The sequence below is a fragment of the Scyliorhinus canicula genome, chromosome 3 (genome assembly GCF_902713615.1).
Source record: "Scyliorhinus canicula chromosome 3, sScyCan1.1, whole genome shotgun sequence".
Classification (NCBI taxonomy): Eukaryota; Metazoa; Chordata; class Chondrichthyes; order Carcharhiniformes; family Scyliorhinidae; genus Scyliorhinus; species Scyliorhinus canicula.
The window spans coordinates 207,734,664-207,762,420 of NC_052148.1; the positions used below are offsets into that span (position 1 = coordinate 207,734,664).

A 27,757-nucleotide genomic window follows, 5' to 3' on the forward strand; every position below is an offset into this window, starting at 1 on the left:
AGTCACTTTTTTGGAGCCCTGAGGAGTTGCTCTCTGGGCAAGCCCACACTTAGGCCATGGTCTACCGGCTTTTCATGCCGGTGGGATATTCCAGTCCCGGTGCACGGATTTCCTGGGTGACGAGGGGTTAGTCACCAGGAAATCCTGTTGACAATGGCAAGGTCGGTAAATCCCAGTGAAAAACATGGGGTGTTAGCCGGTAAATCCTGCCCTTAATAATTTTTTCATAGGGCAGCACGATGGCGCAGTGGTTAGCACTGCTGTCTCACAGCGCCGAGGTCCCAGGTTCGATCCCTGCTCTGGGTCACTGTCCGTGTGGAGTTTACATGTTCTCACCGTGTTTACATGAGTTTCACCCCCACGATCCAAAGATGGGCAGGGTCGGTGGATTGGCTACGCTAAATTGCCCCTTAATTGGAATAAATGAATTGGGCACTCTAAATTATATATATATTTTTAAAATTTCATCTCTGTGGGACTGAACCGGCTGGCCAGACTGGCTCCTCCGACATTGGGGCCACCATTTTGTAAGGGTGCCCAGATCTCTAATTGAGCTTGAAAATCCCCCACACCCCCCACCCAAGGGCAATGTCACCCCCACATACATGGGCATTACTCCACACACCCCCAAGTGAGGACATCCTGCCAGTGGGTTTCTGAGGTCCCCTTCTTAGCGGGCCTTTCCTCGCCTCCTTTCGGGCGTCTCTTTCAGTACCCCACCCATCACCCCCGCAACCTTCTGGATGCCCCTCCACACCAACCCTTCACACCAACCCAAAACTGGAACATACCTCTTCATTCACCTGAAGAAGGAGCAGTGCTCCGAAAGCTAGTGCTTGTAACACACCTGTTGGACTTTAACCTAGTGTTGTAAGACTTAGTACTGTGCTCACCCCAGTCCAACGCCGGCATCTCCATATCATAGCATAATTACCAGCAGTGACCTATTGGGACTAATGGCCTCTTTCTGTACCATAAACTCTACACAATAAATTTTGGATGCTAATCCGGCAGATGTTATATCCCTTGCTTTCCAGAATTATTCAATACAATGCTGCATGTATCACAGTAGAAAAGGCATAGTGGATAGTTGATAACTGGTTACAATCTGATAAATAGAGTTATCACTGGGAGTAGATTAATACAGGGATACTCGTATGTTGGTCCCACAGAACATTATGTTGGGACTGTTTTTGTCCATCCGAGTAAATTTTTGTCTTTATCACCTGGAACCCAGAGAGGAATATCTGGTGGGGAGGATATCAAACTAGATTCAAACCCTGCCAGAATTTCCCTTCATTGGATTACATCAAGCAAATCCTGTTGAACAGATTACTGAAGTATGTGTTGACCCTGGAATAACAAGTATCAAATCAAAATATCTGATAACAGGGCCCAAATAAACTCTTTTCACTCATTCTCTGCCCTGTGCACATAACTGTGAATTGTTTTTGCATATAAGTAGACAGAAAACTGTGACTTGGGAGGCTGATGAGCTATAGTCATTCCAGTCCACTCCTGTTTTAACTCCAGCTGGAGTGGCGCAGAAGGCTGGATTAGAATGGATGCCAGATCTTGGCCTTCCCTTGGGTATTTCTTTGTGAGGGGTGGCGCTTTCTCCTGCACCAGACAGCCTCATTGATACTGAATTAGATATGGCCAGGGACAAGGACCAGTGGCAGGCAGAAAGCTGAGCTGAAGTATGCATAACTACTGCGTCACTATTGGGTGTGGACCCATTTGGGAATCCAGGCCCGGTTCATAGCATGGGAAGATGATAAACAATTTTTGAAAAATGAGCTGTGATGGTGCTATTTCTTTCTGGGATGCCATCTACTTTCACAAGGTTCACAAGTAACCAGGGCACACTTCCATGCTTTTCAAGCCCCAGGCACTAGTAAATTCAACTTCTATTTGCCAATGGGGAGAGAGGACATTGCTCCTCTTTCAGATTTTCTCTTTTGGGCTCCAAGCAAGGTGGGTTGCAATAAATAAAAATATTAAAAATACACACTTTTCTTTGAAGGTTTCCATTGTCCCGGGCCCCTCCACCCATCTGCTTCCACCTCCCCGCCCTCTGTAAAGCACACAATTGTCTGACTATACATTTTGCATTGCTCTCAACCGCCGGCCTTTAGTCCTGCTGCACTGCGCCATATAACTGAGCGGAGTAATGGGAACTCCTGGAGCAGGGAGCTTCCATCCTCAACTCTGTCCCTGAGAACCACCACCTCTCCTCAGTAGCCCTGAAAGGGATTGATGGAGGTGCTGTCCCTTACAAGGTCAACTGACAAATCACGGAAGTTCTGTGGCCCAAATATAATTGGACCTTTGCCATTTTTTTAATGAGCTCTTTTGAATGTGCTGTGAACACCAGAGGAAATCATTCCCACAGATTTAATTCTGCATCAGAAATCAGTAGAGAATGTGTTGAATTAACAGCAGTGGAAGATTGGTCATGTTTGACTTCCTCTTGCAGAAATTATCTTCAGAGAGGCCAAATTCAGATGGTGAAGGACATTTGGAGAATGGTACTCATGTTGGTACAACAGATGGTAAAGACCATGGTAAGTCCACGTACATGATGGTATTTCAAGCACTGTCGAAATCACTGTCAAGCTACCATTCACTATCTCATCTCTTTACCATGTAGAATTTTATCTGTCCTTCTTCTTGTGATGTTACTGGAGTGGGTGGTATTCCTTGCTCCCTCTCTGTTGATAGGTTGGCCAGCACCTCGGCAACTTTAAATTCAACTGTTCCGCTGGGATAATATCTTGGGGGTGGCCTTAATTAATTAAGAGTGGGACTTACATCCATCAGGGATAGGAAGTCCTGCCTTCCAAGAGCTACCACCCATTCTGATTGGCTGCCAGCTTTGTACCAGAATTGCTGGGACAACAAGGGGTCTTAATTGCAAAGAATTGAAGATGTCTCCAAGACTTATGCTAAGTTTGGGCATTTTGGCCAGGCACATTTTCATGACATCAGAGGGGGTTGGGGGTTTGAAATTTAGAGGCCTGGTGGGGAGGCACAAAAGTTGGGGGGATTACCATCTTTCCCCCGATAGGCATAGGGGACCCCCAAAAGAGATACCCCCACCCCTCCCCTTCCTGTTTACCTTTAGCCCATGCAGTGAAACCTGCTGGGCTGGCTGTCTCACTTCCACCCTCACCAACCACACATATTATAGCAGTAGCGACTGGCTGATGCCTTACCTGTGCCTCTGTAATATGGGAGGAACAGGTGAGGGGTTAGACACCAAGGTGGCGGACCGACCATTGCTTAATATTACATGCCCCCTCCCGCCACCTTCATAAAGTCCAGAAGAGGGCTGTAAAATTGATCCCCATGTTGCATATCACAAATATTCATGCTGTGACCAAATAGATGTGCATTATTTCAAATCACAAAATATTTTTTGTATTTCATCAGCAGCATTGTAACAAGATTTAAAAATCCCCTTTAAATATAGGAAGTTCTACCTCTGTTTTTGGATTGGTTGGAATGCTATTTGCCAGCTCTTGTCAAAGGTGAATGAGTGGCTCTCTTGAGGCAGGTGTTTTCACAATTATGAAAGGTAGCTGCCATTAATAGTGCTGGCCAGGGTGGGGAGGTCTATAACTCTCGTACCATTTGCCTTGTTTTACAGGTATAAGTATGACGTTCCAGATATTCTATCTGCTCTCTTTCTCGTGGCACCAAATGTGCGGCAACTCACTCCATGGCCGCCACCGGACGCCTGTCAATCAAGTGAAGTTAATGGTTGTCTCTAGCTGTCCAAAAAAACTCACTCACATAATCCTTTTCTGAGCTAGGCTCTCAGCCAAACCTCACAAGGAGCTCTCAACCAAGCATACATAGAGTTCCATAGGGACCTCACCCAGAAGGCTGCTTTGTGAGCTCCCTGGATGGCAAGGCCCTGGCCTACTGCTAGTTGAATACCAGCAGCAGTGGGATGGTGCCCCCTAAGTGCCTCAATTGACCTCCTGGTGGGAAAGCCACCAGCAAGACTTACTATGCCGGAATTAATTGGAGGGAGGTGGGATGGCTACCCTCTCCCCACCCTGCCCACCCATCTTCGCTCTAACTGGGCCATTAAATTCCACCCAATGTTTTCTGCTAAATTACAAACAGGTTTTTAAGTAAAACAAAGCAACTCCTGAAAGAAAGCATTGTACAGTACATAAATGCACAGAAAGCAATTTGTTGCTGAGACTACATGTCATTGTGCTGATCAGTCTGATTGATAATGCTGGAGACTATTTTGACAGTACTCATCAATCAGGCTCCCCACTGCAGACAATTGAGTAAAATCATTTGAATCAAACAACTACTGTTCTACGAAAACTGTTCAAGAACCCAGGATTACAATTCTCATTTCCCAGCAACATTTCCCAGAATTAAATTACGTGCACAAACCCACTGTGGTGCTGCTGGATTCTCAATGTATAGAGACAACCAGCTTCAATTCTATTGTAAAACTATCATCTGTTGGAAAGACTACTTTTTGTCTTTGAGAGCCTAGTAGTTTTAGGTTTGGAATGAAATGCAGCACAAGATTTACATTGTAGAAAATCAGCAGCACGTTGTAAAATAAAGAAAAAACTTACATTTATGTAGCAGCTTTCACAATTTCATCACTTTATAGTTAATTACATCTGTCTGACGTGAAATCATCTTTAGCATATAGGAAACAGGGCAACCAATTTGCACATATAGCAAGATCCCCCAAATAGCAATGAAATAAATGATCACTATCTGTTCAAGTGTTGATTGAGACATAAATATTAGTCATAGCGCTGGAGAAATTCTCTATTAAAAGATAAATTCTCTATTTAAATAATTCTTCAATTGTATTCACCTTCTGAACAGTTTGTCGTGTAGATCATCATGCAGAGTGCAAGGCCAGATTCTTAGAAATGTCCTTTTTTCATGGTGATGTGTAAGGTAGTGGGACAACCCATTAAGACTCTCCGACACCTTGGTGCTGAAAACCGACCTTTTAATTACAAGTCTCTTTTGACCTATTCTACTACCTAAAAATTGGGCCACGAAACTTGTTAACTGGAAACAAATTAACTTTGAGAGTTGGGGGAGATAGGAGGCTGGGAAACCTCATACCAGTCATTCAGGACAGCATTTAATTTATATTTAATTTCTCCAATTTCATTACAATTGTAACAATTTGCATGATCAGAAATAGCAGCAGATCGTTAATATTTGCATTAATTATTTATCAGAGATTTTCAACGATATTGTACTAGCAGTTCTGCATTATATGATAATTCAATCTTAAATCAACAGAAAATGTAAAACATCTGGAATGAGCACTATTACCCTGCATTTGAAATCTTGGGGTGGCACAGTGGTTAGCACTGCAGCCTGGCAGCGCCAGGGTCCCTTGTTCAATTCCAGCCTTGGGTGACTGTGTGTGGAGTTTGCATGTTCTCCTCATGTCTGGATTTCCTCCGGGTGCTCCGGTTACCTCCCATAGTTCAAAGATATGCCGGTTAGGCGGATTGGCCATGTTAAATTGCCCTTCAGTGTCCAAAAGGTTAGGTGGGGTTACGGAGATAGGCCCACCCTAGGTAGGGAGCTCTTTCAGAGGGTTGGTGCTTGCTGTAGGGATTCTATGATTCTATGAATATGCACTTCTTTGCTCAAATCAAGCACCGTTATTGTGGATAATTTTGGCTCTTGGGCACAGAGTAGTGCAGGTAATATTGGATCAGCCACTGTTGTACGTCTCTCTCGATCACGGCAGCTGAATCGATATCATCTACCTCACACCATCTGCAAACGTATGAATTAACCCATTAATTACTATATGAAGACTTTGGACCCAACATTTTAGTGAGCCTGCTGCACTGCTGCAAGTGAGATGGAGTGGAACACACAGCTGTCCAAACTGAAGGATGCCAACCCTATAAATTGTGGTGACAGAGACATTAGATAGTTTGGCACAGCCTGTAGCATGCAATGTGAACCACATGTACTATCATGATAATATCCTGATCGAGACATCTGCATTTGCTTCATCAAACAGGAAAAGGGAAGAAAAATGCAAAGACAGAGCCAAAAGGGGCAGTGGGCAAGGTCACTGGAAAGAAAATCACCAGGATCATTGGTCTGGGGAAAAAGAAGCCATCAACAGATGAACAGACCTCCTCTGCTGAAGAAGACATCCCAACCTGTGGTATGTTTCATAACGTCTTTGGCAGAGAACACCTGAGGCTTATTAGCGGTAGGGCTCCAAAAAAGATACCAAACGCATTTTTTATTTTAAATATTTCAGTTAATTTTTACAAATTAAACGTATGCTTTGTTTACATTTCAAAGCTAATTGTTGGCAACAATCAACCATCCTCATGGGGTTGTCCCGATCATTCATCAAAGTTACAGCAAATGATCGGGAAAACCCCTTCAGAAATTCAACCCCCGAATGTTCATCGAAACAATTAATATAAATTGCCCACATTGGCAGAGAAAAGTTGTGCCTTAATAGTGAGTGCACTATAATTCATAATAGACTTCAGATTTACAAAGAACAAGGGTGTAGACTTGGCCATGTGCCAGTTATATGCTTTTAAGATAAGTGTTACCGATGAACAATTTGTGCAATGTAAAAGTGAAAGCCCACACTTAAAGTTTGCTGATAAGACTACTTTTCATCTGTGGCGTTACAGCTTTGGAAATAATTCTTTCTTTCTGAGAAAAACAGACATTGTGAGGCAAGTGTCTTGAGGGTAAGCATTCTCTCTCCTGCCCTCATCTTTCCAGGCTATCTGAATGTGCTGTCAAACAATCGATGGAGGGAACGCTGGTGCAGAGTGAAAGAAAACAAGCTGATCCTCCACAAAGATAGGACTGACCTGAAAATTCACATGGCTTCTATTCCACTGCGTGGATGTGAAATCATTCCAGGACTGGATTCCAAACACCCGCTGGCATTCCGTTTGATTAGGAATGGACAGGAAGTGGCAGTTTTAGAGGTGCAGTATTTCTACATTCGAAGAACTACAATTATTGAATTGGAAATGTCGGTGTTACATTTTTCAGAATCTGTACTTCAATAATAGTCAAACACACTAAGGAAAGTCCTTGGCAGATAAAGTTTTTACAACAACTTATATTTATAAGGCACCTTTAAACATTATGAAAAAGTCCAAGGTGGTTCTAAGGGGCATTATAAACATAGTATGGCACCGAGCTAAGTGAGAAGATATTGGGTCAGATTATTTTAAGGAGTGTCCTGAAGCGGGAAAGTGAGATAGTGAGGCAGAGGACTAAAACAAAGAACAAAGAAAAGTACAGCACAGGAACAGGCCCTTTGGCCCTCCAAGCCCGTGCCGACCATGCTGCCCGATTAAACTACAATCTTCTAAACTTTCTGGGTCCGCATCCCTCTATTCCCATCCTATTCATGTATTTGTCAAGATGCCCCTTAAATGTCACTATCGTCCCTGCTTCCACCACCTCCTCTGGCAGCGAGTTCCAGGCACCCACTACCCTCTGTGTAAAAAAACTTGCCTCGTACATCTACTCTAAACCTTGCCCCTCGCACCTTAAACCTATGCCCCCTAGTAATTGACCCCTCTACCCTGGGAAAAAGCCTCTGACTATCCACTCTGTCTATGCCCCTCATAATTCTGTAGACCGCTATCAGGTCGCCCCTCAACCTCCGTCGTTCCAGTGAGAACAAACCGAGTTTATTTAACCGTTCCTCATAGCTAATGCCCTCCATACCAGGCAACATCCTGGTAACTCTCTTCTGCACCCTCTCTAAAGCCTCCATACCCTTCTGGTAGTGCGGCGACCAGAATTGAACACTATACTCCAAGTGTGACCTAACTAAGGTTCTATACAGTTGTAACATGACTTGCCAATTCTTATACTCAATGCCCCGGCCAATGAAGGCAAGCATGCCGTATGCCTTCTTGACTAATATGGGTGACTTGAGATTAGTACTGTTGCTTCACAGTGCCAGGGACCTGGGTTCGATTCCTGGCTTGAGTCACTGTCTGTGCGGAGTCTGCACGTTCTTCCCGTGTCTCTCTGGGTTTCCTCCAGGCGCTCCGGTTTCCTCCCACATAGTCCCGAAAGACGTGCTTGTTAGGTGAATTGGACATTCTGAATTCTCTCTTGTGTACCCGAACAGGCGCCAGAGTGTGGTGACTAGGGGATTTTCACAGTAATGTCATTGCAGTATTAATGTAAGCCTACGTGTGACACTAATAGAGATTATATTATTATTATCTGAGCTTGGAGTCTAGTGAACCGAAGACATGGCAATCAATGCTGGAGCAATTACAATTGGAAATGCACAAAATGCCAGAATTAGAGGAGCCCAGATATCTCCAAGGGTTTGAGGAGATTACAGAGATAGGGGCAGGTGAGGCCAAGGAAGGATTTGAAAACAAGGATAGGATTGTTAAAAATGAACAGGAGCCAAAATAAGTCAGCATGCATGGGCGATAACTGAACAGGACTTGTTGAAAGTTAAGGCATGTGCAGCAACGGTTTGGAGTTTACAGACGGTAGAATGTGGGAGAGCAGCTAGGAGTGTGTTAGAATAGTCAAATTTAGAGGTAAAGAAGGCATGGATGAGGGTTTCAGCAGTAGTTAAGCTGAGAAAGGGGTAATGTTGAGCGATGCTATGGTGGTAGAAATAGGCGGTCTTCGTGGTGACTTATGAGTTTGGATGCTCATCTTGGGATCAAATGTGACAACAAGGTTCCAAACAGACCAGCTAATCTCAGACTGTTGCCAGGGAGAGGGTTGGAGTCGATAGTTACGGAATGGAATTTGAAGTGAGGACCAAAAACAATGGCTTTAGTCTTTACCAGTATTTAATTGGAAGAAATTTCTGCTCATCAAATGCTGGATGTTGGATAAACGGTCTGATAATTTAGCATTAGTGGAGGAGTCGGGAGAGGTGGCATTGAGGTAGAGCTCAGTCTCATCTACATAACTGTGCAAACTGACACAGTACCTTCAGATTATGTCACTGAGGGATAGCTTGTGGAAAAGACATAGGAGAGGCCAGAGATAGATCCTTGGGGGATACCAGGGATAATGATGTGAGTGCAGGAAGAGAGGTCATTGCAAGTGATTCTCTGGCTACAGTTAGATGGATAAGAATGGAACCCTTGTGAAAGTACACAGTGGGGAGAGTTTGGAGGAGGATGTTGTGGTCAGTCGTCTCAAAGGCTGCGGACAGGCTGAGAAGGACAAAGAGGGAAAGTTGACTTTTATCACAATCACGTTGGATGCCGTTTGTAACTTTGTAAGAGATGTGGCAAGGGATTAAACCTGATTTGAGTGATTCAAACACTGAGTTCTGGGAAAGATGGAAGTAGATCTGGGAGGCAACAACGCGTTCAAGGATTTTGGAGAGGAAAGGGAGTTTTGGTGATGGTACAATAGTTGGCAAGGACAGATTTGACTTTGGGAGGTGTGTGCTGACAGCAGATTCTGAGGAGAGAGGGACAGAACCAGAAGGGATAGAGAATAGGTAAGCAATTAGAGAAAGATGCAAGTTCAGGGCTAAGGCAGGGAGGAGCATTAAAGGACTGAAGCAATTTTTAAACAAAGAAAACAAATAGCAAAAGGAAAACAGTCAGATTGCGAGTTCAGTATCAACTGCAGTGTTTAACATTAGAAGTGTTGGCTTCACAGAGGAGGGAATGAGCCTCTCATACATCCTGTTGCATCCACAGATGAATTATAATGTAAGTTAATGGCCTAAGATCATTGCTTTAGTGGATCTGTGTCATGCTTAACTTCTTGAATTGATATTTTTAATCAAAGGACTATGAACCAAGAGCATTGTAACACTGATAAGGGTAAGATAATGTCAGGACGGGGTGCAGGGAAAACAAATGGTGTTTCATTCAGTTCAACACAGCTTTACAAAAAAGTGCTGTTTGCTCTTCTGTTTCTAATGGCAAAAAGCAAACCTGCCTCAACAATTCCCATTTGCCATTGAAGCTGGAAGAAAATTTCATATTTAAGGGAATGCAACTCTTTCTGCTTGTGCTCAGAGCTGCTCCTTTGTCTGTTTCAGATCTCCCGACTTCCAAGTGTGAATATAAATACAAATGAACTCTGTAACTATTTTAACCATGTCTCAGCTTCTGGGCACTGGGTTTGTGGTTTTATCCCAAGAAATGTTTATATAGTACACATGGACATCAGAAAGTGATGCTTGGTGCCAGCATCAAACAAAAAGAAGTTAATTCATTTAACTGCAGTCCAATCGTAGTAAAAATACATGGACTGAATTCTCTAGCCCCATATGTTTTAAAGTTAACTATTGGTAGCCAAAACCTAGATAGAAATAATTCTATTTTCGTTATATTACTATTACGTATTATTTTCATTAATAAAGGTTTATTTCATAAAAGCTGCCCACAAAGATTTTTGCCAGCTGTATAGCTTTATAAAAAATATTTTTATTAAGGCATTTATAAATAAACAAACAGAGCCACAACCAAGATCAAAAAGATAACCAAAAGATAACAAACATGAGATCATATCGTAACCAACAACCGCTGCCCGCCCTCCCTACCATAACCCCCACCCTCTCTGCCTCCACCTTTTCTTGTTAACCGTAAACCACCCTCCCTCACTCCTTGCTGATTTAACAGTCCTGGAAGAAGTCAATGAACAGTTTCCATCTCCGGCGAACCCTTTCATCGACCCCCTTAAGGCGAATTTAATTTTCTCCAATTTTTTCCAACCTGAGAAAATCTGCGAGGTTGCTCGCATTTCGGAAGCTTCGACTCCCTCCACCCCAACAGTATCCGTCTCCGGCCAGAACATCGGCCTCTCTCACCCCCTGAACTCCTGGATCTTCCGACATCCCAAACACTGCCAGTTCTGGACTCTGAGCCATCTTCACCCTCAGTACCTCTGACATCACGTCAGTGAGCCCCTGCCAAAATCTTTGCCACTTCGGGCAGGCCCAAAACTTATGAACATGATTCGTGGACTCCACCGCCCACACCTATCCTCCATCCCCTTAAAGAACCAACTCATTCTAGCCACCGTCATATGCGCTCTATGGGCTACCTTAAATTGAATGAGACTCAGCTTGGCACACTCCTCAGAGCCTCCCCTCATAACCCAGCCTCCAGGTCACCCCCCATGTTACTCTCCCACTTTCGCTTAACTACTCCTATCGGGGCGGCCCCTAGCCCATCAATTTCTTATATACCTCTGACATCCTGCCCTCTCCAACCTGGTGGAGGAGTACGAGTTGCCCAGCAGAAACAGGTTCCAGTAGTTACAGGTGCAAAACTACACGAGAAAACAGGTCTTTTCCTGATCTGCTGCCCCCAGGGTTGCAGGATAACTCTGAAAGCCTCAAGTGCTGTTGTCACTGTCCCCACTCCCTCAGGGCAGCCACTGCTACCGGACTTGTGGAGTACCTGACCGGCGAGGATAGCAGAGGCGCCGTCAACAGTGCTCCCAAATTAGTACCCTTACACGAGGCTGCCTCCATCCGCTCCCATACCGACCTTCCCCCACTACCCACTTCCCTACCATGGCTCTATTCGCCGCCCAATAATAATTCATGAGATTTGACAAGGCCAACCTGCCCCCTCACCCCTTCTCCAACAGCACCTTCTATATCCGAGGGGCCTTCCCCGCCCACAAAAATCTCTATATCAACAAGTTAATCGTCTTGAAAAAGGCCTTGGAAATAAAAATCGGGAAGTTCTGAAATACAAACAAATCCTCGGGAGCACAGTCATCTTTACGGACTGCAACCGCCCGCCAATGACAACGGAGCACATCCATTACTAAATTCACCCTTCATCTGTTCCACCAACCGAGCCAGATTCAACTTGTGCAATTGCTCCCACCCCCACGCCACCTGGTTGCCAAGGTACCTAAAACACGCCCCCACGACCTTAAACGGCAGCTCGCCCAACCTTCTCTCCTGTCCCGTCGCTTGAATCGGGAAGACCTCACTCTTTGCTATGTTTATTTTATACCCCAAAAACCGGCCAAATTCCACCAAAATGTCCATATGCTTTCCAACGGGTCCGATATACACAACACTGGGTCATGTGTTTATAGGGACACCCTATGCTCCCCCCCCCCCCCCCCCCCCCGCACAACCCCTTTCCAACCCATAGACGCTCTAAGTGCCATCGCCATGACTCTATCGCCAAGGCGAAAGCAATGGGGAGAGTAGGCATCCCTGCCTCGCCCCCCCGGTACAATCTAAAGTACCCCGAGCTCACCCGATTCCTTCTTACACTCTCCACTGGTGCCTGGTATAGCAATCAGATCCACAAATCCCCAAACGTCCCAATACCTCCCACAAATACTCCCACTCTACCCGATCAAAGACCTTCTCCGCATCCATCGCGACCACCACCTCGACATTCTGTCCCTACGAGGGCATCATTATGATATTTAGCAGGTGCCTGATGTTGGCCGACGTGTGCCTCTCTTTTACGAATCCTGTCTGGTGCCCCCATCACCTCCGGCACACAATCCTAAATCCGTGAGGCCAGAATCTTGGCCAACAACTTGGCATCCACATTCAATAGTAATGTTGGGCAGTAGCACCTGACATGTTATGTACTCTGGGATAACACAGGCTGTAACTGGATGCAGCTTTAACCAAAAGATACTCCAGACCTTGAAGTTAGTTCAATCTGATTTATTGAACAAATAGCACAGTTAGCACAATTCTCTGAGTTCGATTCTCTGCTGTCTGACTGAATCAGACCAGCTCTTAGCCACGTGCTGGAGGTGTGATACTGTAAATACACCCTGACTCACACTGTAGATGTTTATCAGTGGAAAGAGGTGGAAGTGGAAAGAGTGTGAGTTCCTCGTGCCTTTTTATAGTGAGATACCACCCCTGAGTGTCCTGCCTGCTCATTGGTCATGTCCTGTTCTCTGTGTTCATTAGCTGCCTGTCTGTGCCTGTCTGTATATCATTATCTGCATGTCTGCATATCATGACAGGACCCACACTGCTCCTGGTCCTTATCTTTCTGCAGGATTAGAGATATTGAGGCCTGCGACAATGTCGGGGAAGGAGCTCATCCTTCTCCCTCACCTCATTAAATGCCCTCACCAGCAGGGGCCCCAGATCTCTCTCAAACTTCGTATAAAATTCAACTGGGAAGCCATCCGGGCCCGGGGCCTTACCTGCCTGCATTGCCTCCATCACCTCCACCAGTCCAATGGGAGCTCCCAGCCCCTCTATCAGACCTCTTCCACCCTGGCGAATTCCAACCCATCAAAAAAATCCCGCATTCCCACCCCAGGCTTGGGGCTCCGATTCATAAAGCCTCCTGTAGAACTCCTCAAACACCCTATTCACCCCCAATGGATCCAATACCATTCCACCTTTGCGGTTCTTCACCCTGCCAATCTCCCTCGCCGCCTCCTGCTTCCTGAGCTGAGGGCCAGCATCCTGCTTGCCTTCTCCCTGTACTCATATGCTGCCTATCTGGTCCTCTGCAACTTTCCCACTGCCTTCCTTGTGGACACCAGTGCAAACTCCATCTGGAGCTTCTGCCTCTCCTTCAACAATCCAACCTCTGGGGCCTCCGCGTGCCTTCTGTCCACCCGCATAATCTCGTCCATCAACCTTGACATCTCTGCTTGCTCCTCCTTCTCTCTGTGAGCCCGAATTGATATAAACTTCCCCAGACAACTGTCTTGAGAGCCTCCCATAACGTGGCGGCCGAGACATCACCTGTGCCATTTACTTCCACGTACCCCTGGATGTTGGCCCTCACTCGCTCTCTGCTAGCAGCCCCACATCCGACCTCCACTGCGGGCGCTGAACCCCCCACCACCGGTGCACTCGGAAGTCCACCCAATGTGGCGCGTGGTCCAAGACCACGATTGATAAAATATCCTGAGTCCACCACCTCTGCCAGCAACGACTTACTCACCACAAAAAGTCAATCTGTGAGTAGACCCAATGCACATGGGAGAAGTATGAAAACTCCTTTGCCCTTGGCCTCCCAAACCTCCACATGTCTACTCCTCCTTCTCTCACCCCCCCCCCCCCCCCCCCCCCCCAACCAACCAACCACCACCACCACCACCACTCCTCAGCTCAAAGAAGAAGGCCTCCTGCTGGCCTTTCCCTCCCCCACCCAAGCAAGGACTTCTTCTGAACTCCAGGCAGCCTTCTCCAAAAACAAACAAACAGATGTTAAACACAAACAGTTTCATAAAACAGAGGGGGGATGGGACCATCCATCCCCACATAAAGTTTTCACCCCTACAACTCCTTACAATCTCAACATGGAACAGAACAAACACAAAACACCCCACACAAAAAAAGGCGAAATTCCCCCAATCCCTACACCCACTTCAAACATTCTCCTGACCATTACAAAGTGCCAGCATCCCGGTTCCCAAGCATTGTCCGCTCAGTTCTCCCCCAGTTTATGCTCCTTAATGAAGTCTTCGGCTGCTTTTGGGGTCTCTAAATAATACTCCCAGCCTCCGAATGTCACCCATAATTTCGCCGCGTAAAGCACCCCAAACCTGATCTGCCGCCGGTACAGCACCGCCTTGGCCTTGTTGAAACCTGCCCGCCGTTTTGCCAACTCGGCTCTGATGTCCTGATAAATCCGGACGTTAATTCCCTCCCAGTCGCAGCTACGCTTCTTCCTGGCCCACCGTAGAATTTTCTCTTTCTCCACAAATTTATGGAGTCTCACGATCACCACCCGTGGCGGCTCCCCAGCTCTAGGCTTCTGCCTCAGGGACCTATGCGCTCGGTCCACTTCAGGCACCTTATCTCGCACCCCTTCTGCCACCAGCCCCGCCAGCATCCTCGAGATGTACCTCGTGGCACTCACACCTTCCGCTCCTTCAGGCAGGCCCACTATTTGCAGGTTCTGTCTTCTCAAGGCATTCTCCTGCTCCTCAACCTTTGCCCTCAGCGTTTTACACAGGTCTCCTAGGAGCCCCACCTCTGCCTCCAGAGTCACCACATTATCACTGTGGTCCGAGATCAGTACTTCAATCTCCCGAATCTGTGACCCAAACACCTCTCCATTCGCTCCAAAGTACTCTTCAGTGGTGCCACAGCTTCTGCAATGGCCTTTGCATGATCCTCATGCATTTCTTTCCTCTGTTTATGAAATTCCTCCTTGATAAAAGTCACCAGTTCCTGTATCTGGGGCCTTACAGCTTGCCCCTCCCCCACCTGCATGCTGGAAGAGACTGTCTGTGAAGCACAAGACTGTTCAACTTTCCAGCCAAACCTCTCACTGTTTTCCGCCGGGCCCGTTGATCAGAAGACATACAATTCCAGGGGTAAACTACTCCTAACATTCACCTAGGCCTTTTCATCAAAGTTCCACCCGGATCTGGGTAAAAAGAGCCCTTTTCTGTGACTTTGAACAGGAACAGCCCTTATGTGACCAATCACTCCATGGTCACAAGCGGAAGTCGAACGGCAGAAGCTTATTGACAAGCACCGCCACCACGCGTCTTCATATCCAACACCGAACGGAAAACTTCCCCACCCACCCTTTCCTGAGCATTGTCTGGTCCCCAATCTTCAGATGCGTCTCTTGCAAAAAGGCCACATCTGCCTTCAAACTCCTCAGAAGCGTGAAAACACGCAACCATTTAACTGGCCCATTCTGCCCCCTCACGTTCCATGTGACCAGCCTGGTCCGAGGGCTCCCCGCTTTTCTCACTCTCTCTCTCCTCCCGCGCCCCCCCCCCCCCCTCCCCCCCCCCCCCCGCCGATCAACCATACCCCTTCTTAGGCCAGTCCCCACCCGTGCCTTCCAGGCCTACCCCCAGATGTCCACCGTCACTACTCCCTCCCATATAATGCCTCAGCAGCTACCCTCTCCCCTTTCCCCCTCCCCTAAACAAAACAACAACCCCATCCCCCTCCCCTCTGCTGCACTAACCACCTGATCACCCCTCACTGCGCACCCGTTAACTAGCCTGCCTAGCAGCCCCCGCCCAAGGTGCCACAGCCTTCTAACCCCCCACTGATTCCCTCCCCACCGCTTGCTCACCTCGCAGCCAACAGTGCAACAATAAAACACAACAGAAGAAAATTTAAAAAAACAACAGTCAAAAGATGCACTCACCCCCTCATCGCCTGAAAGATCTCGTAGGAGAAGAGTTCCCCAACCATAAACCGAACAAAAAATACAAGAATTACCACGGAACCAGAGAAAATTTAAAAGAAGGGGTAAACCACATTCACCTTCACACCCTTCCTCCACAGTTCAATGTCCTCTTCACGTCCTTCACCTGCCAGCCTATTGTCTCTCAAAAATTCCATTACCTCCTCTGGTGTTCCAAAATAGTGCTCTTTATTATTAAAGGTCACCCAAAGGCGAGCCAGGTATTGCATTCCAAACTTTACCCCGAAGAGTGCAGCATTCACCTGATTAAACCTGGCCCTCCTCTTCACCAAATCCGGGCCCAGGTCCTGATACACTCGCAGCTCACTCCCCTTCCAGGTGCGTCTCCTCGTTTGCCTCGCCCATCTCCGAATCCTTTCCTCATCCAGGAACCGGTGAAGATGCACCACCATTGCCTTCGGAGGCTCGGTCATCTGTGGCCTCCTCATTAGCGCCCCGTGCACTTGGTCGACCTCCAAGGCTCAGCCAAAGGCCCCCTCTTCCATCAGCTTTTCTGGCATTCCAGCCACATACATGGCAGCATCCACTCCCTCGATGCCTTCAGGCATCCCAACAATTCTCAAGTTCTGACTCTGGGAGTGGTTTTCAAGGTCCTCTACCTTCTCCTGCAGCCGCTTCTAGGTATCTCGCATTACTCCCGTCTCGGCCAACAATAAAGACAACTGCTCTTCGTACTCACCCAACACCTCCTCCACTTTCTGGATGGCCTGACCCTGGGACTCCAAACTCTGCTCCACTTGGTCAATTCCAGACCTTGGCTAGGTCCTCGTGGGCCTCTCTCCTCTACTGGCTGAACCTCTCATTCAAGAAATCTACCAGTTGAACAGTGACCACTGGGTAGGCAGTGCAGGCCTGTACCCTCTGCCATCTTAAGCTGTGTAAGAAGTCTTACAACACCAGGTTAAAGTCCAACAGGTTTGTTTCAAACACGAGCTTTCGGAGCACGGCTCCTTCTTCAGGTGAATGGAAAGGCTTGTTCCAGAAATGTTTATATAGACACAGTCAGAGATGCCCTGGAATGCGAGCACCTGCAGGCAATCAAATCATCAAAGATGCAGAGAGAGAGGTAACTCCAGGTTAAAGAGGTGTGAATTGTCCCAAGCCAGTTCAGTCGGTAGGCCTCTGCAAGTCCTTATAGCTTATAGCTTATAGCTAAGTTAACTTATAACTAAGTTAACTTAGCTAACTTATAGCTAAGTTCCGCACGCATGAATGCGGACTCAACCGGGATCTGGGATTCATGTCGCATTACATTCGGCCCCCACCAACAAGCCTGGACTTGCAGAGGCCTACCGACTGAACTGGCTTGGGACAATTCACACCTCTTTAACCTGGAGTTACCTCTCTCTCTGCATCTTTGATGATTTGATTGCCTGCAGGTGCTCGCATTCCGGGGCATCTCTGACTGTGTCTATATAAACATTTCTGGAACAAGCCTTTCCATTCACCTGAAGAAGGAGCCGTGCTCCGAAAGCTCGTGTTTGAAACAAACCTGTTGGACTTTAACCTGGTGTTGTAAGACTTCTTACTGTGCTCACCCCAGTCCAACGCCGGCATCTCCACATCATCTTAAGCTGTGGCGCACAAAGCTTCCCCTGCTCCAGCTGTTCCCTTCTTGACCCATTCTGGCCTGTGGATCCATCCACCAGTCTGAACAGTGGATTCAGACTTCCCTCTGGCCAGCCCTACTCCTTTTTCAGCCACACATCCACCATCCGAATGGGGAAAAAGTCTAAAAAACCAGCCTCGAGCGGGAACTGCCAAATGTGCGACCGTTCACACCATGGCCGCTGGGTGTCCTTTGTGATTCTTGTTATCAGGATAGATGTTGTAGTGTTCACAAAGACCACAGAAGCTAAGTTCAATGACAAAGTTAACATTTATTTACACTACTTATTAAAGCTCGACCGCTTATTCCTAAAGTAAACAACAATCTAGTATTCTACCGTCTACACTCAACTAACATTAGTCTTTATACTCTTACCTATAACTGTACTTTGATCTCTCTTACTATCCTGTGCTCTCCTCTCCAGACTTGTCCCAGAAGTCTGTGAGTCAATGCTTTATATAGTTCTGCATCTAGCTTCATCTAGTGTTTAATTATGATATGACATTAACCCTTTGTATTCTGAACATTTCCCATAATATCACAGCCGCCACCGGAAGTCTCCTGTATCCAGTTTTTTACAGAGTGGAAATCCTGCATGTTAATCATTAAAAAAAAAAAAAATTCTCCATTTGCTGCATTATTATATTGCTAACTGCATTGTGCCAAGAATTGTGCTCTCTGACTCAATGTGCATATTCGGAATTTCCTGTGACTTCGCACTTCTGATTCAGATCTGCAGGACACTACTACTGCTTCTGTTCCTGCTCTTTCTCTCCAAACTTCACTGAGGCTGCCTCCTAGAAGTTCCCTTCTATTGTTTTTTCTTTGTAGCGCTGTGATCAGATGGATACCTTTCTTTCTTCCTTACTTTCCAACAACAACAAAAAAGTAACCTGCTAAATATCATTCAGAATATGGATTTAAGCACAAATCTAATAATTTGCCAGACCAGTATGAATTTGCTTCCCTCCCCATTGCTGCATAAGTGACGGCAGTATTATGCTGGCAGGATCTGTACAACAAACAGTCTTTTTCAATAATAACAGTCAGCTACATGATATAGGAGAACCATTTCTTTTTCCACCCGGCAAGTATATTCATGTAAGAACAAATGTAAAGAGAGCTTGAGCTCAAAAATCTTTTTAAGTTAATTTGTCTGGATGCCAATATAGAAGCTGCCATCCAACTTGAAGAATTGAAGCTTTGTTCAAAGCAATTTACCGGGAAATGATGATAGATGTGTTTAAATGTATTAAACGATGGGATAGGGTAGGTAGAATCATTATATTTCCAATAGTTGAGGGGCTGAGAACAAGTGACCACAGACACAAGACTGATATACGAGATTTACAACAGGCAATGAGAGAAGTTTATTTCACAGAGAGTTGTGGTGCTCGCACTCACTTCCAGGGCTAACAGTCGAGGCAGAAACAAATCAACTTTCAAGATTAGAATTGGGTAAATGGATGAAAGGAAGTGAAAACAGACGGGTAAAAATGATAAAGATTGTGGAGGGTAAACATCGAAATACAATGGTTGGGTAAAATGACTTATTTCCATGTTTTAGCTTCTGTTTATACCTATACTTCTATATCAGAAAAATAATCTGAAAGCTACATATTTTGGTATGACTGGGCAGAACTTCAAAGAGATAAAGGGTGAAATTTTCAATTCTTTTTTTAAAAATATTTTTTATTCTCCTTTTTCACAATTCCCCCCAAATTTACACCCAACAATAATCAGTAACAAATGTAATGTCAATCCCCATGTCAATAACAACGGTCCTATCCTCCCAATAACCGCAGACATTAGCCCAAATGTTAACATAAACAAAGGACAAAAAGGAATCAGGAATCACCCATAGTCACCATTAACACATATAGTCCCCCTCCCCCAACCCTCCCAGCCTCCAACCCCCCTAATGTTCGATGTGATCCAATTCTCGAAAGTGCATAATGAATAACGCCCATGAATTGTAGAACCCCTCCATCCTTCCCCTCAGTTCAATTTTGACCTTTTCAAGCGTCAAGAATTCCAGCAGGTCCCCCCCGCCACGGGGTGGAGAGGTTGAGCTCCACCCTAACAGAATCCGCCTTCGGGTGATCAATGAGGTGAAGGCTACAACATCTGTCTCCGCACCCGTTTCCAACACCAGCTGGTCTGACACCCCGAATATGGCCTCTCGAAGGCCCGGGTCCAGTTTCACGTGCACCACTTTAGAGATTACCCTAAAAACCTCCTTCCAGTAATCCTCCCACTTTGGACAGTACCAAAACATATGAATGTGGTTTGCGGGCCCCCTCCCACAATGTTCACACACATCTTCTACCCCCTCAAAGAGCCAGCTCATCCACGCCCTTGTAAGGTGCACTCTATACACCACCTTCAGCTGTATCAGCCCCAACCTCGCACACGAACTGGAGGCGTTCACCCACCGGAGCACCTCAAGAAGAACCCCTCCTCCATACCTTCTCCCAACTCTTCCTCTCACTTTGCCTTGATCCCTTCTAGCGGTGCCTTCTCCTCCTCCAAAATAGCCCCGTAAACCGCTGACACAATACCCTTATCCAGTCCCCCTGTCGTCAGCACCTCCTCCAGCAATGTGGAAGCTGGCTCTACTGGGAAGCTCTGTATCAAGGGGCTGGTTTAGCACACTGGGCTAAATCGCTGGCTTTTAAAGCAGACCAAGGCAGGCCAGCAGCACGGTTCAATTCCCATACCAGCCTCCCGAACAGGTGCCGGAATTTGGCGACAAGGGGCTTTTCACAGTAACTTAATTTGAAGCTGACCTGTGACAATAAGCGATTTTCATTCATTTTCATTTCATCTCCTTTCTGGCAAAGTCTCGAACCTGCATGTATCTAAATATTTCCCCCTGCTCCAGCTCATATTTAGCTCCCAGCTCCTTCAATCCCCCAAAACGACCCCCAAGAAACAAATCTTTTGGTGTCCTAATTCCTTTCTCCTCCCATCTCTGAACATTTCCATCCCACTTCCCTGGCTCAAATCTATGGTTCCCCGAATCGGCATTTCCCTTGAACCTGCTCCCAACCCGAAGTGCTTGCGAAACTGCCCCCAAATTCTCAATTAAGCTATTACTACCGGACTCCCTGAGTATCTCCCTGGGGCTGTCGTGCGCGGCGCTGTCGCTAGCGCCTTCAATCCCGACCCCCTACCCAAACTCTCCTCCATTCTGACCCTTTGGGAGTCAACCCCTCTGACCCAGCTCCGTACCTTCTCCACATTCACTGCCCAGTCATAATACATCAGGTTAGGAAGACCCAAACCCCCTGCCTGCCTTTCTCTCTGTGGTAGCACCTTTTTAATTCAGGCCCCCTTCCCTCCCCATATGAACGAAGTAATCATCCCTTCAATCTCTCTAAAAATTGCCTTTGGCAGGAAAATCAGCAGGCATTGAAAAATAAACAGGAATCGCGGCAGCACATTCATTTTAACCGACTGTACCCGACCTGCCAACGACAGAGGAAGGCCATCCCATCTTGCCAGATCAACTTTCACCCTCCACATCAAACTAGAAATGTTGTACCTACGGAGCCCCCCCTCCCCCCCTCCCCCAATCACGAGCAACCTGGACCCGCAGGTATCTCAAGTGAGTTCCTGCCTTCTGGAATGGCAGCCCTCCCATCCCTGCCCCCACCCCTGGCCGTGACACCACAAAATACTCACTCTTGTCTAGATTTAATTTGTACCCCGAGAAAGACCCAAACACTCGAAGCAGTTCCCGTATTCCCCCTATTAACGCACTTGGTTCCGACATGTATAATAACAAGTCATCAGCATATAATTGCACTATCCCTATCCATGCCACCGAACCTGAAATTTTCAATTCTGATGGACACGTAAAATGGGCAATATCAGATTGGCTGCCCATTATACAACCAGCCCAATGGTTCTTTACACTCACATTACCAGAGGTCAAAGACCTCATGAATATGCTAGTTATTATCTGGTAGGACTGCAATAAACTTATTTTGTACGTGTGTGTGTTTAGTTTAATAGCTGGTTTTGTATGCCGTTGAACTGCGACACAATGACTTGTTATTGACCTGTATCATCCCTTGGTTAAAAGTCACGATTGCAAATGTGTACCCTTTGAAAATAATGGGCCAGGTTTATTGCTGCACCATTCAGCAGTGAGTAGGTTTCAACTGCGGCACAGTGGTTAACACTGCTGCATCACAGTGCCAGGGATCCGGCTTCGATTCCGGCCTTGGGTGTCTGTCTGTGTGGAGTTTGCACATTCCCCCGTGCCTGTGTGGGTTTCCTCCAGGTGCTCCGATTTCCTCCCACAGTCCAAAGGTTTGAAGGTTAGGTGGATTGGCCATGCTAAATTGCCCCATAGTGTCCAAAGATGTGGAGGTTAGGTGGGGTTACGGGGGAGTGGGCCGACGTAGGGTGCTCTTTTGGAGGATCGGTTCAGAGTCGATGGACCAAAAGACTTTTTTCTGCACTGTATGGATTCAGGATTGCCCTGGAGTCTTTAGGATGTTGGCGTCTTTTCAATATGGATATGCCAGATACATGCCATCATAGAACCATACGACCATAGAATACCCACACTGCAGACGGAGGCTATTCAGCGCATCGACCTACCGGAAGAGCACCCTACCTAGGCCCACTTCCCCGCCCTATCCCCATAACCCTACCTAACCTCCACATCTTTGGACTGTGGAAGGAAACCAAATCAGCTGGAGAAAATGCGCTAAGAGAACATTTAAACTCCACTCAATCATCCAAGGCCAGAATTGAACCCGGGTCCCTCGTGGTGTGAGGCAACAGTTCTAATCACTGTGCCACCTTGCTGCCCTAATGTCTCCCTCGAATACAGCGTAAAATATTCAGATGCATGATTAATGAGACTTTCATTTCAGGCACTGTGCTGCAGGAACTCTTCCAGCCACTGCAGTGCTGTGCCTAGATATGCTGGAGAGCTGGCAGCCAATCGGATCAGCCAACAGCTCTCCGTGGCGGGACTTCCATCCAAGTATGGACAGAAGTCCTGCTCCTACCAAGCAAAGCCCAATGGAGCGTGACTTGGCAAGCGGGCCTGTCGGAATCGGCATGGTTGTATTCCCCATTGACTCTCAGGATGGTGGCAACTGAGTGCTCGTCATCCTGAGGGAGAACTCTGCTCTCACTGTTTACTGATACTGGATCAGTAACTCCCAAATATAATTATAACCATGGACCTTTGGTTCAAGTTTTTTTTTTTTTAAATAATTTTTATTGAAAGAGTTTTTCCATACAGACATTTACCCCTACTAATTTTTAAATTATTTACAACACAATCCCTCTAGGCAAATATCCCTCCCTCGCCCGCCCTCTCGCGCGCACCATTCCTCCCCCCCCCCCCCCCCCCCCCCCCCAAGCAACAACTTAACAAACAAGGCAGCCTACAGTTTCAGACATGAGCAGCGAGCAGACTTGCCCGCGTTACAGTCGTGCATGTCCCCCCACGACCATTGCTGCCCCCCCCCCCCCCCCCCCCCGGTTGCTGCTGCCACGACCCCGAACGCCTATCTCTGATCTAAAAAGTCAAGGAAAGGTTGCCACCGCCTGAAGAATCCCTGTACCGACCCTCTCAGGGCAAATTTGATCCTTTCTAGCTGAATATAGCTAGCCATATCGTTAATCCAAGTTTCAACGCTTGGAGGCCTCGCGTCCTTCCATTGAATTAATATCCTTCGTCGAGCCACTAGGGACGCAAAGGCCAGTATTCCGGCCTCCCTAGCCTCCTGTACCCCCGGTTCTACCCCGACCCCAAAGATCGCAAGCCCCCATCCTGGTTTGACCCTGGACCCCACCACCTTCGACACCGTCCTTGCCACCCCCTTCCAGAACCCTTCCAGCACCGGACATGCCCAGAACATATGCACATGGTTCGCTGGGCTTCCCAGACATCTGACACACCTGTCCTCACCCCCAAAGAACCGGCTCATCCTTGTCCCCGTCATGTGAGCTCTATGCAGCACCTTAAATTGAATGAGGCTCAGCCTCGCACACGAGGAGGAAGAATTGACCTTCTCCAGTGCATCCGCCCACGTCCCGTCTTCTATCTGCTCTCCCAGCTCCCCTTCCCACTTGGCTTTCAGCTCCTCCCCTGATGCTTCTTCCGCCTCCTGCATTATCTTGTAGATGTCCGATATTCTCCCCCCTCCGACCCAGACCCCTGAGAGCACCCTATCACTCGCCCCCTTACTGGGGAGCAGGGGGAACCCCTCCACCTGCCGCCTAGCAAATGCCTTCACTTGTAAATATCTGAACATGTTTCCCGGGGGGAGCTCAAACTTCTCCTCCAGCCCTCCCAGGCTCGCAAACCTCCCCTCTATAAACAGGTCCTTCAGCTGCCGTATGCCCACCCTGTACCAGCTCTGAAATCCCCCGTCGATGTTCCCCGGGATGAATCTATGGTTCCCTCTTATTGGCGCCGCCAACAGACCTCCCATTTCCCCCCGTGTCGCCTCCCCTGCCCCCATATCTTGAGGGTGGCCGCCACCACCGGGCTCGTGGGGGGGAGCGGCCATGGTGCCGTTACTAGGGCCCCCAGGCTTGTGTTGCCACAGGACGCCCTCTCCATTCGTTTCCAAGCTGCCCCCTCCCCTTCCATCATCCACTTGCGCACCATTGACACATTTGCCGCCCAGTAATACCCCGAGAGATTGGGTAGTGCCAGCCCTCCACTGTCCCTACTCCGCTCCAGAAAGACCCTCCTCACCCTTGGGGTGCCGTGCGCCCACACGTAGCTCATGATGCTACTCGTCACCTTTTTGAAGAAGGGCCTAGGGAGGAAGATGGGCAAGCACTGAAATAAAAACAAGAACCTTGGGAGGACCGTCATTTTGATTGACTGCACCCTCCCCGCCAATGACAGCGGTACCATGTCCCACCTCTCAAATTCCTCCTCCATCTGTTCCACCAGCCTGGAAAAGTTCAACTTGTGGAGGGTACCCCAGTTCCTTGCCACCTGCACCCCTAAGTACCTAAAGCTCTTTCCTGCTCGCTTGAAGGGGAGTCTCCCAATTCCCTCTCCCTGGTCCCCCGGGTGTATCACAAAAACCTCGCTTTTGCCCAAATTTAGTTTGTACCCCGAAAAGTCCCCAAACTCTGCTAATAGTTCCATTATCTCCGGCATTCCCCCTTCTGGGTCTGCCACGTACAGCAGTAGATCATCCGCATACAGCGATACCCGATGTTCCTCCCCTCCCCTAGTCAGTCCTCTCCACCCCCCTGAACCCCTCAGTGCCATCGCCAACGGTTCAATCGCCAGTGCGAAAAGTAAGGGGGATAGGGGACATCCCTGCCTGGTCCCTCGGTGGAGCCCGAAATACTCCGACCTCCTCCCGTTTGTCACTACACTCGCCGTCGGGGCCGAGTAGAGCAACTTCACCCACTTAATAAACCCTTCCCCAAACCCAAACCGTTCCAACGTCTCCCACAGGTACTCCCACTCCACCCTATCGAATGCCTTCTCCGCGTCCAGCGCTACCACTATCTCAGCCTCCCCCTCCACTGCCGGCATCATAATTACATTCAGCAATCTCCGCACGTTCGTGTTGAGCTGCCGCCCCTTCACGAACCCCGTCTGGTCCTCATGAATTACCCCTGGCACACAATCCTCTATTCTAGCTGCCAGGATCTTTGCCAGCAACTTGGCATCCACGTTCAGAAGCGAGATAGGCCTGTAGGACCCGCACTGCACGGGGTCTTTATCCCGCTTCAATATCAGGGAGATCAGAGCCTGCGACATTGTCGGGGGTAGAACCCCCCCCTCTCGCGCCTCATTAAAGGCTCGTACCAGTACCGGTCCCACCAAGTCCACATTTTTCTTATAGAATTCCACCGGGAACCCATCTGGCCCCGGCGCCTTCCCCGCCTGCATCTGACCTATTCCCTTGACTAACTCCTCTAGCCCTATTGGCGCCCCCAGCCCTTCTACCAGCCCCTCCTGGACCCTTGGGAACCTCAATTTGTTTAGGAAGTCCTCCATTCCCCCTCTCCTCGTCGGCGGCTCAGACCGATACAACTCCTTGTAAAAATCCCTGAAGACCCCGTTCACTTCTTGCCCCTTCTGCACTACCTTCCCGCCCCTCTCCTTCACTCCCCCAATCTCCCTAGCCGCATCTCGTTTGCGAAGCTGGTGTGCCAGCATCCTGCTCGCCTTTTCCCCATACTCATAGACCGCGCCCTGCGCCCTTCTCCACTGCGTCTCTGCCTTCCTGGTGGTCAGCAGGTCGAACTTGGCCTGCAGGCTGCGCCGTTCTCCCAGCAGCCCCTCCTCTGGTGCCTCCGCATATTTCCTATCCACTTCCAATAGCTCCCCCACCAGCCTCTCCCTCTCCTGCCTCTCCTTTCTTTCTCTGTGTGCCCTTATGGAGATCAGCTCTCCCCTGATCACTGCCTTCAGGGCCTCCCAGACCATCCCCACCTGCACCTCACCCGTGTCATTCAAGTCCAGATAGCTCTCAATGCTCTTCCGGACCCTTTTACACACCTCGTCGTCCGCTAACAGCCCCACATCCAGCCGCCACAGCGGGCGCTGGTCCCGCGCCGCCCCCATTTCCACATCCACCCAATGTGGTGCATGATCAGAGATCGCAATGGCCGAGTACTCAGCTTCCCGTACCCTCGGGATCAGCTCCCTGCTCAACACGAAGAAATCGATTCTGGAGTACACTCTATGGACGTGGGAGAAAAAGGAATACTCCCTCGCCCTCGGCCTACCAAACCTCCATGGGTCTACTCCTCCCATCTGCTCCATGTATCCCCTCAGCACTTCTGCCGCTGCCGGCCTCCTATTGGTCCTTGAGCTCGATCTGTCTAGCCCGGGGTCCAGCACTGTGTTAAAGTCCCCCCCCATGATCAAGCCCCCTGCCTCCAGTCCCGGAATGAGGCCCAATAGGCGCCTCATAAAACCCGCGTCATCCCAGTTCGGGGCATATACGTTGACCATCACCACTTTCTCCCCCTGCAGCTTACCCTTCACCATCACATACCTACCCTCCTTATCCGCCACCACCTCCTCCGTCACGAACGACACCCTCTTTCCCACCAGAATCGCCACCCCCCGGTTCTTTGCGTCCAATCCAGAATGGAACACCTGTCCCACCCACCCCCTTCTCAGGCGAACCTGGTCCGCTACCTTCAAATGGGTCTCCTGTAACATTGCTACATCAGCCTTCAGTCCCTTCAGGTGTGAGAATACCCTTGATCTCTTGACCGGCCCATTCAGCCCCCTCACGTTCCAAGTGATCAGCCGGGTCGCGGGACGACCCGCCCCCTTCCCCTGCCGATTAGCCATGTCCTGTTCCCTGCTTGCCCCGGGTCGACCCTCCCCTTCTGACCCGCTCCCCATGGCAATGGCCCCCTCCCCCGCCTCCCCCCTCCAGTCCTCCACTTCCCGTTCCTGGTCTTTCCAGCAGCAACCCGGTGTCCCTCCCTAACCCACCTCCCCCCCCCCCCCCCCCCCCCCCCCAGGCTAGGACCCCTCCTAGCCGCGATGTACCCTCCATCGTACTCCCGTAAGTCAGCTGGTTTACGCTGACCCGGCTGCTCCTGCCACACTCCGACTCCTCCCGGCTCGGGGGGGGGGGGGGGGCCTCCCCCCCCCCCCCCCCCCCCCCCCCTTGCCACTCCTCCCTGGCCCCGCTCCAACGCGGGAAAGGTCGCCATTGCTAGCCACGCCCCGCGCTCCTCCCCTCCCCCCTCCTCTGCCCCGCGCGCGGGAAAACAGAGGAAAGCCCGCGCTTTCGCCCTGCCACACCCCACCCCGCCATCTTCAGTTCCACCCCCGTCCCCATCCATGCCTGTAAAGAACCCCCCCTAGGAGCCCATATCCCCGATCTGCTCTCCCCCCCCGTCCCGCCTCCCCAACTTAACATTATAAATAACAGATAAATAACAAATAACAATGTACTTAACAGTCGCCCTCTACCAAACAATATAAATAACCATAAAT

General features: G+C 48.6%; 1 protein-coding gene across 3 annotated transcripts in view; it reads left to right on the forward strand.

Annotated features, from left to right (window-relative positions):
- The window catches only part of afap1 (actin filament associated protein 1), a 296,334-nt gene that overhangs the window by 218,924 nt on the left and 49,653 nt on the right, over nucleotides 1-27,757 (forward strand). For all 3 annotated transcript variants that reach the window (XM_038792092.1, XM_038792095.1, XM_038792093.1), the window contains 3 exons: nucleotides 2,480-2,567; nucleotides 6,050-6,199; nucleotides 6,784-6,995. In XM_038792092.1, coding sequence (XP_038648020.1) covers nucleotides 2,480-2,567; nucleotides 6,050-6,199; nucleotides 6,784-6,995 — 450 coding nt within the window. The remainder of the gene's footprint in view (nucleotides 1-2,479; nucleotides 2,568-6,049; nucleotides 6,200-6,783; nucleotides 6,996-27,757) is intronic.